At 46.5% G+C, this 15,977-nt stretch overlaps 1 protein-coding gene across 3 annotated transcripts in view; it reads right to left on the reverse strand.

Moving 5' to 3' along the window:
• PCMT1 (protein-L-isoaspartate (D-aspartate) O-methyltransferase) overlaps positions 1-15,977 on the reverse strand; it is a 58,247-nt gene that overhangs the window by 19,832 nt on the left and 22,438 nt on the right. For all 3 annotated transcript variants that reach the window (XM_073575696.1, XM_073575695.1, XM_073575694.1), the window contains exons 3-4: positions 3,734-3,765; positions 2,829-2,933 (exon numbers count right to left, since the gene is read on the reverse strand). In XM_073575696.1, the coding sequence (XP_073431797.1) occupies positions 2,829-2,933; positions 3,734-3,765 (137 nt within the window). The remainder of the gene's footprint in view (positions 1-2,828; positions 2,934-3,733; positions 3,766-15,977) is intronic.

Raw genomic sequence — 15,977 nt, forward strand, 5'->3', positions numbered from 1 at the left:
CTTGCCAGGGGTGATCGGGACTCATGAAAACTAAAATATAGCAATGGCATTAATAGCATTCAATCATACAATATATGGCAGGGAATTATTGACAAGAGTCGGCATAATGTTAGGTTGAAACATTTTTTCTTTTAGAAGGAATCAATCAGTAGGATCAACCCTTCTACGCCGTCTCGTCTATATGGGCACGCAGGTCAGAGGAAGCTGAGTAGTATGATACATTGATATCTGTGATCCGAAGTCTTATTTCAGAGACAGCTACAATTTTTTTTATACCAGTGTGAGACATGTAACTGACACTAAAGTAGAACTGAACTTTGATTCCTTACAAATACATTTGCTGCAGCTCTCACAGCTCTGCTGTATTGCAACAATATTGCAGCCCTGTCTGCCTGTGAGACAGAAGCTGAGAGGTACCTGCAGATGTGTCAGGTATAGTCACACACAGCTCTGCAGTGAGATCAGGAGAGCAGAGCGCAGCCATTACACTTGTAACCATCACACTGGTAACACCTCCTTTTATTTAAAATAAGATGGAAGCAGATTCCGATGCAGATCAGTGCCCGGCCCATGGATCCTAACAGCTCATTTACATATAAGAAAACAGTGGATTTTTCTTAAATAAGACATCGGATCACAGATATCAAGGAATTTTATTCAGCTTCCTATGACCTGTGTGCCCACATCTCTCCCCCCATGCCCGAATATCCCCCCCCCATGTGCTCACCCACCTATCCACTCTCTCTCTCCCCATGTGCTGACTTCTCCCGTCTGTGCTCTCTTCTTTGACAGAGAGAGAGAGTGAGAAAGAGAGAGAGTGAGAAAGAGAGAGAGCGTGAGAAAGAGAGAGAGCGTGAGAAAGAGAGAGAGCGTGAGAAAGAGAGAGAGCGTGAGAAAGAGAGAGACAGTGATAAAGAGAGTGAAAAAGTGAGTGCACGAGTGTGTGTGTGCGTGTGTGTGTGTGTTGCGTACGACGTATAGTGTGTATGTTGCGACGGTGTTCCACTGATGGTACCGCGCATAGGTTGGTAGGACGCCACCACTGACAGGCGCGGGAGCGCTTCTTTCTTTCTTTTCTTTCTCAGGGACAGCATTCTTGGGCAGGGAGCAGTATTTTGTTTGCCACAAGCTCATTAATTTCTTCTTGCTGTTAGCACACACATGCAGTGTTCACTACTGAACACTGAAGGGCATGCAATGAAAGATTAAGTCATGAAACCAGTGCCAGAGTCAGGATGCACTTTGTGGGCGGAGTTTGTACGGCTCCCGAAGGATGGTATAAATATCCAAATGGCCCTTGGCAGAAAAAAAGATTTCCCACCCCTGGTCTATAGGTACTCTGGTCACAAGCACTCTACTGGGCAGCACTGTGGCTCAGTGGTTAGGACTATAGCCTTGCAGCGCTGGGTTCCTGGGTTCAAATCCCACGAAGGATGACATCTGGTAGGAGTTTATACGTTCTCCCCATGTTTGCGTGGGTTGCCTCCGGGTTCTCCGGTTTCCTCCCACACTCCAGGACATACTAATAGGGAATTTACATTGTGAGTCCCAATAGGGACAGTGATGATGATGTATGTAAATATGATGGAGCTATAGAACCAAAGCATAATAAAATACTGCAGCTATATTAGTGAAAAAACTGCTACATATATATCTAGTGACTTAAAATGATAGGAAATCCCAGTGGTCGGCCTCCCAAAGGTTATACATAGCTAGGTGATATATGATGGAAACCTACATGGAATTTTATCACAGATCACAAAGAACACATTTAGGCCCCGATTCATCAAAGTGTTTACACCAGAAGTCTGGCAGAAAACGCTTTGAAAAGTCGCAAAATGTGTGCACAATGGGAGATGGCGCAACAATGTTACTTTTGGTGTTTTCGTCCAGCTCCGGAAAATAGGCACAGCTGGTGCGGCGAAGCCCACTCATCTAATTCATGACGAGCTGTGGCACACCTTTGCCACAAAACTTACTCCTTACTCCAGTCCCTGGCTGGAGTAAAACCTGTGGTGCAGCACCCGGAGATTCACGTCATTTCTAAGACGCACCGGATTCACTAAGCAGCATGTGTTTCTTATTGAACCAGGCGCTTCTGAGTCCAATAATCCCCTTATCAGGATGAACACCGGTATCGATGTATCGGGGGGCCTTTGTAAACAAGTTAAAAAAAAAAAAAATTGCAGAAATCCTAGGGGGTTATCCGAACTACAGATCACTTTTTAAGATTAAAGCAATATCCCTAAATGAAATGGTAGCTATGAAGAACAACATGGTCCTATATTAGGAAAATCACACAAATCAATTCTGCATGGTAAACCCCCCACAAAATACAAGTCTCTTTATTTTCCATATTGGTGTCTTTCACATTGGGTTGTTGCCCACGTTCAGTCATCTCGTGTCTTGTGCCCGAACCCCCCTGCAAAACATGCGCCAATAGGGCCATTGACTATAATTGTGCCAAGAGAGTCAACACGTGCTCAGTCGTGCAAAATTTTCGGGCATGTACACCTACTGGAGGCGGACACTGCATCTGGGTCTTCAGTAGGCGTACATGCCTGAAAATAATGCACTACTCAGCACACGCTGACGCCGTCGTCACCATTATAGTTAATGGTCCCCTCGGCTCATATGCCCAAATCCCGTATTGTTGGGGGGTTCGAACATGAGCCCTGACGGGACCACTGAACATGGTGGGTAAGAACGCAATATGAAAACCCCTTTAGGGTGTCATCACATTTTCATAGGCCAGTGAACATGCAATGGATTTCTAGTAGAATACTAAAATTAGTAATGGTATGGGAGAATATAAAGAAAATGATTACCATTCTTGCAAAACATGCTGTAAGAATTCCACTCCCAGAGCCTACATCCAGGGCTTTGGCACCATCATGTAACTGATCGTGGAGGAGTTCTAATGCATATGCGTGCTAAATAAAATAAAATATTCAAATTACTGAAATAAACAGAGCTTCTTGCATTTCCAGTATCGGTGACACTTTTCTTCACATACAGCCACTAAATATCATTCCAAATGAGAAGCCTGTAGTGGCAATCCTATATTCGTATACTAACTTGAACAGAAGTATGGCAGTATCGGCCATTTTAAAGTAACCTTTCAGTTCTTTATAGGAACATCATATTCTTCAATTACTTCCAGGCTGACTCGCATTTACCCAGAGATAATCCCCTCGTCTATCTCATGGATACACAGCTCATACCAGGTTATGATGGGTATATATAGCCAGTGCCGACTTCGCAGGAACAGAGCTGGCATCCGCGGTAAGTATACAGTACCTTATGAGGGGATGGAGGGTGTTTACATACTGATTGAGAACAGGTTGTTCCAAGTAGTGGACAACCCATTTCAATTGGAAACATCTAGCTCGCCATCTATGAAGGATACCTTGCCATGGCTGATGGGCCCAGGAGATCTGGCCAATTTGAGAACTCACTACCTCAATTCTATCAATGTAGCCTATATAGCATTAATACAGTTCAAAGCTCATCCATTCAAAGCTCATATATACCTTATGGCACTAAATGGGCTGCGGTCACCTGCACCAAACAGAAAAATGTACCATATTGCGCTTTTGTGTCTAAATATGGCTGCAAGCCTGATCCACAACTTTGTCTGCAGTTCTCTCCAGCTATAGGATACAATAACTGGCCGGACAAGAGACCTATGACAGCCATGAATAAAATAAATGCTACTAATAATAACACATACCATGTGAGGGGCGCTAATTGTTGCTTGAAAACCTGTAATAGGACAAAAAAAAACACATTTAAGTTATGCAGCTTTTACTCAGCACGGCAGTCTGCATTGTAGCCATAAGAAAAATCATGCTTTATTTTATATGGCACTACAAATAAGAAGCAGGACACCACATTTAATATATGGTGCATTTAACATTTAATTGATGGTGTAGTTTAACCCCTTAGTGACAGAGCCAATTTTGTACTTAATGACCAGGCCAAGTTTTACAATTCTGACCACTGTCAATTTATGAGGTTATAGCTCTGGAACGCCTAAACGGATCCCACTGTTTCTGAGAATGTTTCTTTGTGACACAATGTACTTCATGTTAGAGGTAAAAGTTCTCCGATATGACTTGCGCTTATTTATGAAAAAAAATGGAAATTTGGCAAAAATGTTGAAAATATTTCAATTTTCAAACTTACTAATTTTTGCTAAATCGCACAAAATAGTTAATAAATAACATTTCCCTCATGTCTACTTTAGGCTGGTTTCACACTGGCGTTTTATCGCGCAGCGCATCGTGCGCTATCAGGCGCACGCGTAATGTTCCCCTATCTATAACAAGGCGGGCGCAGTGTTTAGCGATTGCACGCGCTCATCAGCGTTTGCGTGCGCTGCGCATTTTCCAGGTGTGCGCCCAGACGTACGCTACATGTTGCATTTTTTTACTCCGCCCAACATCGTTAAAAAAATCGCGCGCGCACATGTGCACACGGTATGCGCAAAAAAACGGATTACTTACCGGTAATACTCTTTTGTAGAGCCACGACAGCACCCACTGAGAGAGGGGATCCGCCCCCAGGAACAGGAAACCTACAGAGAGATAAAAGGGGCGGTCCCCCTCGCTCCCTCAGTTGGATTACAGAGAACAAGAGGAACCGCCACACATGCTTTAGTCAATTTGCTCAGTAAGCGATTCTAGCATATATTTATATACAGCTTCTATCCTTCACCCCCCCCAGAGTGAACCACATGTACATATATCAAGGGAGGGAAGTGAGCGGGTGCTGTCGTGGCTCTACAAAAGAGTATTACCGGTAAGTAATCCGTTTTTTTCTCTTCGCCACGACAGCACCCACTAAGAGATTTTCAGAGATAATCACCTGGGAGGGCCCACCGTGTTAAGGACAGATCTACCAAAGGCCAAGTCATCGGAAGACAAATGTAGCCTGTAGTGATTATAAAAGGCAGAAGGAGAAGACCAGGTTGCGGCCTTACCTGCTTTGCTCAACAGTTACTCTTACCCACCTCTAGGGAAACAGACCAATATTAGCTCAATTAGGACTTCCGTCCTTTTGGCCCAGGAAGAAGATATGGCTCCTGCAGAATGTACCCTCACGCCCTGTGGCGGGCCTTCTCCTTTTTTTGCCGAATATGCCAATGCGTTTCTGATCCACACTTCTTGTTACCCTGGAAAGAGACAAAAAGAGCCCTGCTCTGCCTCCAGGGCCTAGAGTTATCTATATAGACTAAGATGGCCCCCTTTACGGCTAGGCCATGCTATCTTTCCTTCTCTGGTGTTGCCGGGCTATCATAAAAAAAGAGGGAAGGTAGATTTTTTGGATCTATGGAATTTAGCAGCCTTCTTAGGGAGGTAGGACGGTCCGTCTTTGACACTATTCTGCCCTGAAATATTGTCAGGATGGAGGATCTGTTGACAGGGTCTGGAGATCATGCATCCTCCTTGCCGATACTAGAGCTGCCAATATGGCGGCTTTCAATGAAACGCACTTTATTGAGGTCAAGTGTATGGGCCCGAATGGTCCCTGTGTGAAAGCATCTAGGACTAAGCTAAGGTCCCCAAGGCGGTCCTTGAAGAATGTGAACCGGGTTTGCATGCTGGCAAGCAAAGATCGAGCTACCCCTTTGTTGCCCACACGTTATAATTATAGTTGGCCTCCAGAGCCGAAACTCGGAATTTTTGGGGTGTTACCTGCAAGTCCGAACTCACGCCCCTCCTGCCGGAACTCTAATATGGCAAGGAAAAAGACCCTCCCCGGAAAGGTCTGCTGAATGGAAAGTTTAAAGTTTTTCCTCCAAGAGGGTGCCAAATAAGTCATCTGCTTAGCTTCAGTAACTGCCCCTCAAATTACATGCCGTGAGGCGTAGACCTTTGACCTGAGGGTGTAACAGGGTCTTTGTGAGCGCAGGTCCCGATCCAGAGGGAGAACTCATGACATGACTCTCAGCCATGAAACCCACGGCTTTTTAGCCCCACCGGCTATTAAGATGACTCTCGCTCCTTATTATCTCATCATCCTGGTAACAGCTGGCGACCATAACATCGGAGGGTCTGGTGAACCATCCAAGGGTTTAGAAGGGCGTCGAGTACATGCCCTGTACAGTGGAGCGAACCTTTCGACCTGTCTATTGTAGCGAACCGATCTATCTCCGGCATGCCCCATATAGCCGCTATCATCTTGAAGATGCCCCGGCTGAGCACCCATTCCTCTTGATGCCGGGTAGGGTGGCTGAGGAGGTGTGCTCCGGAATTGTCCACTCCACTGACATGGAGAGCACCAGGAACAGGCTCTGAAGTTATTACCCTGATAAAAACGGGTCAATAGGAACAACAGGTATGTTTTGGCTCTCTGCAGGATTCTCTCTGCGGTAGATATCAGAGTTCTTGACCGTATTCCTCCTCATACTATGAAGGTACCATATCATACCATGAAGCATCCTGAAGTGATATGAGGTCCTATGAAGTACCATGAGGTACCATGAAGTACTCTGAAGCACCATTAAGTACCATGAAGTACCATGAAGCACTATGAAGTACCATGAAGCACTATGAAGTACCAAGTACCGTGAAGTACCATGAAGTACTCTGAAGCAATGTGGAGTACCTTGAGGTACCATGAAGTACTATGAAGCACTATGAAGTACCATGAAGTACCATGAAGCACTATGAAGTACCATGAAGCACTATGAAGTACCATGAATTACCATGAAGCACTATGAAGTACCCTGAAGTACTTTGAAGCAATGTGGAGTACCTTGAGGTACCATGAAGTACTCTGAAGCACTGTGAAGTACCATTAAGTACCATGAAGTACTAATAAGCATTATGAAGCCCTATGAAGTACCATGAAGCACTATGAAGTACCATGAAGCACTATGAAGTACTGTGAAGGTACTATAAAGTACCATGAAGTAATATGAAGCACTATGAAGTACTATGATGCAATCTGAAGTACTATGGAGCAATACTAAGTATGAGGCAGTACTATGAAGTACCATGAAGCAATATATATTATGAACCACAAAGGATGCACAATGCAGCACTATTCAGTACTATTATGCCATCTGAAGTACTATGATGCAATACTAAATATGATGAAGTACTATGAAGTACCCTGGCATACCATGCAGCAATATCATGCGCTATGACATACTATGATGTACTATGGCGCAACAAGAAGTACCACAAGGTACTATGACACACCTATGACCTATCATGAAGTACCATGAAGCAGTCTGATGAGCTATGGCACACTATGATGCATTACGATGCAACTAGAAGTACTATGAAGTACTGCAACATATCACGAAGTACCACAAAGCAAATATGACGTACCATGAATTATATCATTGGCTGCGTGTGCATCACTATTTGCGCTTTTTCTCTTATTTTTTTCTTTTTTTTTGATTCATCTTTGGCGCATGTTTGCAGCGGGCCGTAATATTTGGTAATTTATACAGTGGTGTCCACCTCTCACTGCATATCTTTCGTACTATGAAGCACCATGCAGTACCCTGAAGTACTATGAATTACCATGAAGTATTCTATGATGCAGTACGATTCATAGAGCCGCTATGACGTAATACGATACATCCAGACTCTATTATACCATATGATATACATAGGCCCCATGGGGTACACACAGACTTGCGGCCCCGCTTGAAGGTGCCAAACAAGAGACCAGGCCCACAGTTACACTCAAGGGGGCACCTCTCAGAGTTCCAGATAACCCCCACTCTGAATGGTACATCTCAATTGTCAGAGTGACCTCCCCCGAAGGAGCCAATTAACGAGCTGCAGCTGGTAATCTTCACGGAGACAATGCGCTGCTGAAGTCCCCCATAAGGCTCTCAGCACATGAAATTGTGTTTGCCTCTTGGACTGCTACCAGTATGCTGCTGTTTACCAGGATCTATGACTGGTATTCCATTCTGGTACTTGCCTGGTTTCCAGCTACTGAGCTGCTGCCATCTAGCGAGAGCAGTCAGACTGGAAAGGCTGCCGACCCTTCCTTTTTTTTTTTTTCGGAGAGCAGGAGGAAGAATGAGCAAACTCCTGCACACTGCTTCATTAACCCCTGCTGGGTGCTGTAACCCCCAATTGCAAGCCGAGGGTCTAGCTATACTGAGCCTCCCCTCCAGGGAAGCAGGGTGGGGTTAGTGCACTTTTTTTTTTTTTTTCCCTTTTCACACATCAACCAGACTAGGGATCATCAGCTGGTCTCTCTCCCACTCTGGTAATTGCCCGGCCTTCATTTGCTCAGCAGCCACCTAAAGAGAGCAGCCCCGCGTCTCCTTGATGATTAACACATGGTACCGGCTGTGGAAACTCAGCCTAAGATGTGGTCTGCTTCACCGTGTACCACCTCTTTCCGTGGAATCATTCTGTCTACCACTTTTATCCGTGGCTATACAAGGCCTTCAAGTGCCTGCAGACCCTCTGCGCAAATGCGCGCCTGTTACATTCCAGCCATATCGTGCTGCATCCGTGAGCGACGATGGCCTCACCTGGCCCCTGCCTCACGCTGTTATTATCAGCCGAGAGGGGAGTCAATCTGCCTCGGCTCTCCTCTGAGACTCAGGCCCACAATGCCAAGCCCCCGGCTGCGGCCTTCTGCACCTCTCATACGCGCCATGTCGGCCTCTCCCGGTCTACGCTGTTGGACCGGAGCTAGTTCTACTCCAGCCATATGCTGCATCACCATGCCAAGCCCCCGGCTGCTGGCCTTCTGCGTCGTGCTACACCTCTCATACGCGCCAGGTCGGCCTCTCCAGGTCTACGCTGTCAGACCGGAGCCAGTTCTACTCCAGCCATATGCTGCATCACCATGCCAAGCCCCCGGCTGCTGGCCTTCTGCGCCTCTCATACGCGCCAGGTCGGCCTCTCCAGGTCTACGCTGTCAGACCGGAGCCAGTTCTACTCCAGCCATATGCTGCATCACCATGCCAAGCCCCCCGGCTGCTGGCCTTCTGCACCTCTCATACGCGCCAGGTCGGCCTCTCCAGGTCTACGCTGTCAGACCGGAGCCAGTTTTACTCCAGCCATATGCTGCATCACCATGCCAAGCCCCCCGGCTGCTGGCCTTCTGCGCCGTGCTGCGCCTCTCATACGCGCCAGGTCGGCCTCTCCAGGTCTACGCTGTCAGACCGGAGCCAGTTCTACTCCAGCCATATGCTGCATCACCATGCCAAGCCCCCGGCTGCTGGCCGCCTGCGCCGTGCTGCGCCTCTCATACGTGCCAGGTCGGCCTCTCCAGGTCTACGCTGTCAGACCGGAGCCAGTTCTACTCCAGCCATATGCTGCATCACCATGCCAAGCCCCCGGCTGCTGGCCTTTTGCGCCGTGCTGCTGTCGGACCAGACCATACCACTGACCATCGCCAGGAATCAGGTATGGAATCAGCGTTCAGCCTCTTACCGCAATCCGCATCATACCTGGGGATGCTGGTCTTTTGTTTTCATCTCAAGCACCTGTGGCACACCTTGCGTCCTGCACAAGCTCAGGGCATCATTCTCCACCCTGGCCTTGCTATCCCCAGTCTTCCTTTTGGAGCGGGGGGAGGGGGGGGTCTTCATCCAGGTTCCCCGGACCCCTGACGCTGTGCCGCGCTTCGTAATGCGCAATCCCCTCCTAGGGATTTCTCAGGTGCTCCTCCACTGCACCTCCTGGTGAGCCAGGCACTCCTTGCCACGGCCTCACCCGCATTACCAGCAGAGGGGGGATTCCTATTTCGGATCTGCCCGTCGCTGCTTCCAACTCTGGGGCCCCCGTTGCTCATATAATGCCGCGGGCGGCTACCAGGCCAGGAATCCTCTTCTCTGTGGGTTCCTTCCTAGGAACAGGAAACCAACTGAGGGAGCGAGGGGGACCGCCCCTTTTATCTCTCTGTAGGTTTCCTGTTCCTGGGGGCGGATCCCCTCTCTCAGTGGGTGCTGTCGTGGCGAAGAGAAAAAATAGCATTACAGTCTATGGGGTCGCTGGCGTGCGCTTGGATGCGAGCACGCGATTTGAGTAAACAATGTCTAGACACTTGTTTAAGCCCTTCACCCCCAAGGGTGGATTGCACGTTCATGACCGGGCCAATTTTTACAATTCTGACCACTGTACCTTTATGAGGTCATAACTCTGGAACGCTTCCATGGATCCCGGTGATTCTGACACTGTTTTCTCGTGACATATTGTACTTCATGTTAGTGGTAAAATTTCATTCAAATAACTTGCGTTTATTTGTGAAAAAAACGGAAATTTGGCAAAAATTTTGAAAATTTCGCAATTTTCCAACTTTGAATTTTTATGCCCTTAAATCACAGAGATACGGCACACAAAAAACTTGATAACTAACATTTCCCACATGTTTACTTTACATCAGCACAATTTTGGAACCAACATTTTTTTTTGTTAGGAAGTTATAAAGGTTAAAAGTTGACCAGCGATTTCTCATTTTTACAACACCATTTTATTTTTAGGACCACATCACATTTGAAGCCACTTTGAGGGGTCTATATGATAGAAAATACCCAAAAGTGACACCATTCTAAAAACTGCACCCCTTAAGGTGCTCAAAACCACATTCAAGAAGTTTATTAACCCATTAGGTGCGTCACAGGAATTTTTTTGAGTATTTAAAAAAAAATGAACATCTAACTTTTTTTCACAAAAAAAATACTTCAGGTTCAATTTTTTTTATTTTACCAAGGGTAACAGGAGAAATTGGACTGCAAAAGTTATTGTGCAATTTGTCCTGAGCACGCTGATACCTGATTTGTGGGGGGGAACGACCGTTTCGGCGCATGGCAGAGCTCAGAATGGAAGGAGCGCCGTTTGACTTTTTCAATGCAAAATTGGCTGGAATTCAGATCGGACGCCATGTCACGTTTGGAGTCCCTGATGTACCTAAACAGTGGAAACCCCCTACAAGTGACCCCATTTTGGAAACTAGACCCCCCAAGGAACTTATCTAGATATGTGGTGAGAACTTTGAACCCACAAGGGCTTTACAGAAGTTTATAACGTACAGCGGTACAATTAAAAAATCATATTTTTTCCACAAAAATGATCTTTTCACCCCAATTTTTATTTTCCCAAGGGTAACAGGACCCTAAAAGTTATTGTGCAATTTGTCCTGAGTACGCTGATACCCCACATGTGGGGGTAAACCACTATTTGGGCGCATGGAAGAGCTTGGAAGGGAAGCAGCGCCATTTGACGTTTTTGGCTGGAATTGAGATCAGACACCATGTCGCGATTGGAAAACCCCTGATGTACCAAAACAGTGGAAACCCCCCACAAATGACACCATTTTGGAAACTAGACCCCCTAAGGAACTTATCTAGATGTGTGGTGAGAACTTTGAACCCCCAAGGGCTTCACAGAAGTTTATAACATACAGCCGTACAATTAAAAAATCATATTTTTTCCACAAAAATGATCTTTTCACCCTCAATTCTTATTTTTCCAAGGGTAACAGGACCCTAAAAGTTATTGTGCAATTTGTTCTGAGTACGCTGATACCCCACATGTGGGGATAAACCACTATTTGGGAGCATGGCAGAGCTCGGAAGGGAAGCAGCGCCATTTGACGTTTTTGGCTGGAATTGAGCACCATGTCGCGATTGGAAAACCCCTGATGTACCAAAACAGTGGAAACCCCCTAAAAATGACACCATTTTGGAAACTAGACCCCCTAAGGAACTTATCTAGATGTGTGGTGAGCACTTTGAACCCCCCAGTGCTTCACAGAAGTTTATAACGCCCGGGCGTGAAAATAAAAAATTCGTATTTTTTCCACAAACATGATCTTTTAGTCACCATTTTTTTATTTTCCCAAGGGTAACAGGAGAAATTGGACCCCAAAAGTTGTTGTCCAATTTGTCCTGAGTATGCTGATACCCCATATGTGGGAGAAAACTACTGTATGGGCACATGTCGGGGCTCGGAAGGGAAGTAGTGACGTTTTGGAATGCAGACATTGATGGAATCGTCTGCGGGTGTCATGTTGCCTTTGGAGAGCCCCTAATGTACCTAAACAGTGGAAACCCCCCACAAATGACCCCATTTTGAAAACTAGACCCCCTAAGGAACTTATCTAGATGTGTGGTGAGCACTTTGAACCCCCAAGGGCTTCACAGAAGTTTATAATGCCCGGGCATGAAAATAAAAAAATCGTATTTTTTCCACAAACATGATCAATTAGTCCCCAATTTTTTCATTTTCCCAAGGGTAACAAGAGAAATTGGACCCCAAAAGTTGTTGTCCAATTTGTCATGAGTACGCTGACACCCCATATGTGGGAGAAAACTACTGTATGGACACACGTCGGGGCTCGGAAGGGAAGCAGTGACGTTTTGGAATGCAGACTTTGATGGAATGGTCTGCGGGTGTCATGTGCGTTTGGAGAGCCCCTGATGTACCTAAACTATTGAAACTCCCCACAAGTGACCCCATTTTGGACACTAGACCCCCCACGGAACTTATCTAGATGTGTGGTGAGCACTTTGATCCCCCAAAGTGCTTCACAGAAGTTTATAACGCTCGGACGTGAAAATAAAAAAAATCATTTTTTTCCACAAAAATTATATTTTTGCCCCCAGTTTTTATTTTCCTAAGGGTAACAGGAGAAATTGGACCCCAAAAATTGTTTTGCAATTTGTCCTGAGTAGGCTGATAACCTACATGTGGGGGTAAAACACTGTTTGGGCGCATGGCAGAGCTTGGAAGGGAAGGAGCACCAATTGACTTTTTCAACTCAGAATTGGCTGGAATTGAGATCAGACGCAATGTTGCATTTGGAGAGCCCTTGATGTGCCCAAACAGTAGAAACCCCCAATTCTAACTCCAACCCGAACCCCAACACACCCCTAACCCTAATCTCAGCCCTAACCCTAACCCTACCCTAACGGAAAAATGGAAATAAATACATTTTTTTTATTTTATTATTTTTCCCTAACTAAGGGGGTGATAACGGGGGGTTTGATTTACTATTTATGGCGGTTTTTATGTTTGGCAGCTGTCGCACGCTAAAAGACGCTTTTTATTGTAAAAATAGTTTTTGCATCACCACATATTGAGAGCTATAATTTTTCCGTATTTTGACCCACCGAGTCATGTGAGGTCTTATTTTTTGCGGGACGAGTTGACGTTTTTATTGGTACCATTTTCGGGCACGTGACATTTTTTGATCGCTTTTTATTCCGATTTTTGGGACGCAGAATGAACAAAAATCAGCGTTTCATGAATTTCTTTTTGGGGGGGGTGCGTTTACACCGTTCCGCGTGCGGTAAAATTGATAAAGCGGTTTTATTCTTCGGGTCTGTACGGTTACAGCGATACCTCATTTAGGTCTTTTTTTATGTTTTGTCAGTTTTATGCAATGAAAACTATTTTATATAAAAAATAATTATTTTTGCATCGCTTTATTCTGCGAGCTATAACTTTTTTATTTTCAGTAGACTCTGATATGATGGCCCTGAACTAGGTGTCTTGCCGCCAGGAGAGCTTCCTCCACAGTCTTCAGTTCCCTGAAGTTTGAGGACTTTGTACTCACTCTCTGGCTCCACAACCCCTGGAATGGTTGTTGGGACACTACGGCTCCCCAGCCTTTTTAGCTGGCATCCGATGTTACCGTGACCAAGGGGATTTGGGACCAGTTGATTCCCCTGCACAGATTTTTGTGGTCCATCCACCATGCTAGCGAAGCTTTCACTCTTCCTGGGGTCTGGACTCTTTTGTTCAGACAGGCATGATCTCTGTTCCAGTTTCCCAAGATATGGGACTGGAGTATTCTGGAGTGAGCCTGCGCCCAAGGTACCGACTGGATGCAGGAGGTCATTGACCCTAGTATGGACATAGCTGACCTGAGGGTCGGGGACCTCTGTTTCCTGAAGCTCGAGATTCTTGAAATTATGGACCTCTGATGTTCCTCCGGGAGGAAGGACATTTGTTTCCCTGAATCTATGAGGATTCCCAAGAATTTTATCTGCTGGGAGGGTTGGATCTGCGACTTTTTTATATTCGGGATCCACCCCAGCGATTGGAGAATACCCAGAGTTTGGGTAACCTGGTTTACCAGAGTCTGGTATGACGCTCCTATTATCAGCAGGTCGTCCAGGTAGGGTACAATGCATATGCCTTGGCTTCTCATGTGGGACAGAGCTTCCGCCATAATTTTGGAAAATACTCGAGGGGCAGAGGATATTTCAAAGGGAAGTACGTTGTACTGATAGGGTCCAGACATCCGGCACTGACGGATCGCAAACCTTAGGTACTTCCTGTGAGAAGGATGTATAGGAATGTGAAAATAGGCATCCTTCAGATCTATGGTTGCCATGAAGTAAGACGGCCCTATCAGAGGAATAGCGGTCTTTACCGACTCCATCTTGAATCTGCACTATGTCGGTTGAGGCCCTTGAGATTTATTATTCTTGCCTCTCCTGTGGGTTTCTTCACTAGGAACAGCCTGGAATAACGCCCCCTTCCCTGTTCCTCCACAGGGACCAGAGAAATGGCGTTTGATTGTAGAAGGAGTTGAATGCTGGATTTTAGGGCTGTAGTCTCCCGAGGTGGTAGGGAGGTAACTCATACCCCGCGGGGGGGGGGAGGATTCGAATTCTAGTAGTAGGCCCTCTTTGATCACACTGAGGACCCAGGGGCTGTTGGAAATCAACTGCTAAGAGTGAAAGAACCTCGAAAGCCTTCCCCCCACCAGGGTCGAGTCATTGCTTTTCTTGTGGCTGTTGCTGCTGCTGGGGGACCAGGATATTCCTGCCCCTCCCCATAGAATAACTCCATCTTCCCGACTTTCCCTTCTCTCTCGGCTGGGATGGCTGATTCTGGGGGGCTCGAAAAAGCTGCTTTTTTGGAGTCCTCTGCTCAGGAAGTACCTTCTTTTTGTCTGTGGCCTTTTCAAGAATTTCATCTAAGGCCGGGCCGAAGACATGTTCACCGTTGAAGGGCAAAGAGCAGAGCTTCACCTTGGAGGTAACATCCCCGCTCCACATTTTAAGCCAGAGGGCACGTCTGACATAATTAGAGTGTACCATAGCCCTGGCAGAGGTGCGGATCATCTCCATCGATGCATCCGCCAAGAAGCCTGTAGCTCTTTGTAGTATAGGAAAGGAGTTCAGGAGGTCACCTCTTGAGGTTCCCCCGAGAAATATGACTCTAGTTCCTCTATCCATTGGAAGAGAGACCTAGACACGCATGTGGACGCAATCCCTAACTTTAAGGAAAAAGCAGAGATTTCCCAGGCTTTCCTTAGGAGGCGCTCTGCTTTACGGTCCATGGGGTCTCTAAGCTGGGATGCATCATCAAAAGGAAGGACCGTTTTCTTCACCACCCTCGCCACTTGGACATCAACTTTCGGAATGTCCCATTTAAACTCCTCTCCCTCCAGGGGGAATCTATGCCTGAGTTCCGAAGGGGCTGAGTAGCGCTTCTCTGGGTACTCCCATTTCTGGGAGATCATATCTACTATGCTCCTATGTACTGGGAAACCTGTTCGCTTGGGTCCCTCGAATCCCCCGAACATGCGGTCTTGTGCTGACTGAGTAACAGGCTCATCCTCTAGGCCCATGGTGGCCCGTACAGCGCCGACCAGCTCCTCCACATATTCCGTGGAAAGGAGGTATTTCCTAGATTCGGCTGAATTAGAGGTTCCCGGTTGTTCCCAATTTTCGAAGCCTGAATTATATGATTTTTCTGATTCAGACTCTGAGTCTTCCATCTGAATTTTCCGTTTTTTTTGGGGGTGGTGAGCCCACAACCGGGGGGGAGTGGAGGTGGTGGAGGGGGGGGGACAGTGCGGCCAGGGAAGTCTGAACCTGGTGAGTAACCAGGCTGCGGATTTCGTCAATTAGTGACGGGTGTTCAGCCCTGACCACCCTGTCTATGCAAGCTTGACACAATTTTTTTGCCCAATTTGAGGGGAGTTTTGCACTGTATAATATGGCACATTTGGCCGACTTGCTGGTG

Source organism: Dendrobates tinctorius, unplaced genomic scaffold (genome assembly GCF_039654945.1).
Source record: "Dendrobates tinctorius isolate UK_male_01 unplaced genomic scaffold, ASM3965494v1 ptg000046l, whole genome shotgun sequence".
NCBI classification, from domain to species: domain Eukaryota; kingdom Metazoa; phylum Chordata; class Amphibia; order Anura; family Dendrobatidae; genus Dendrobates; species Dendrobates tinctorius.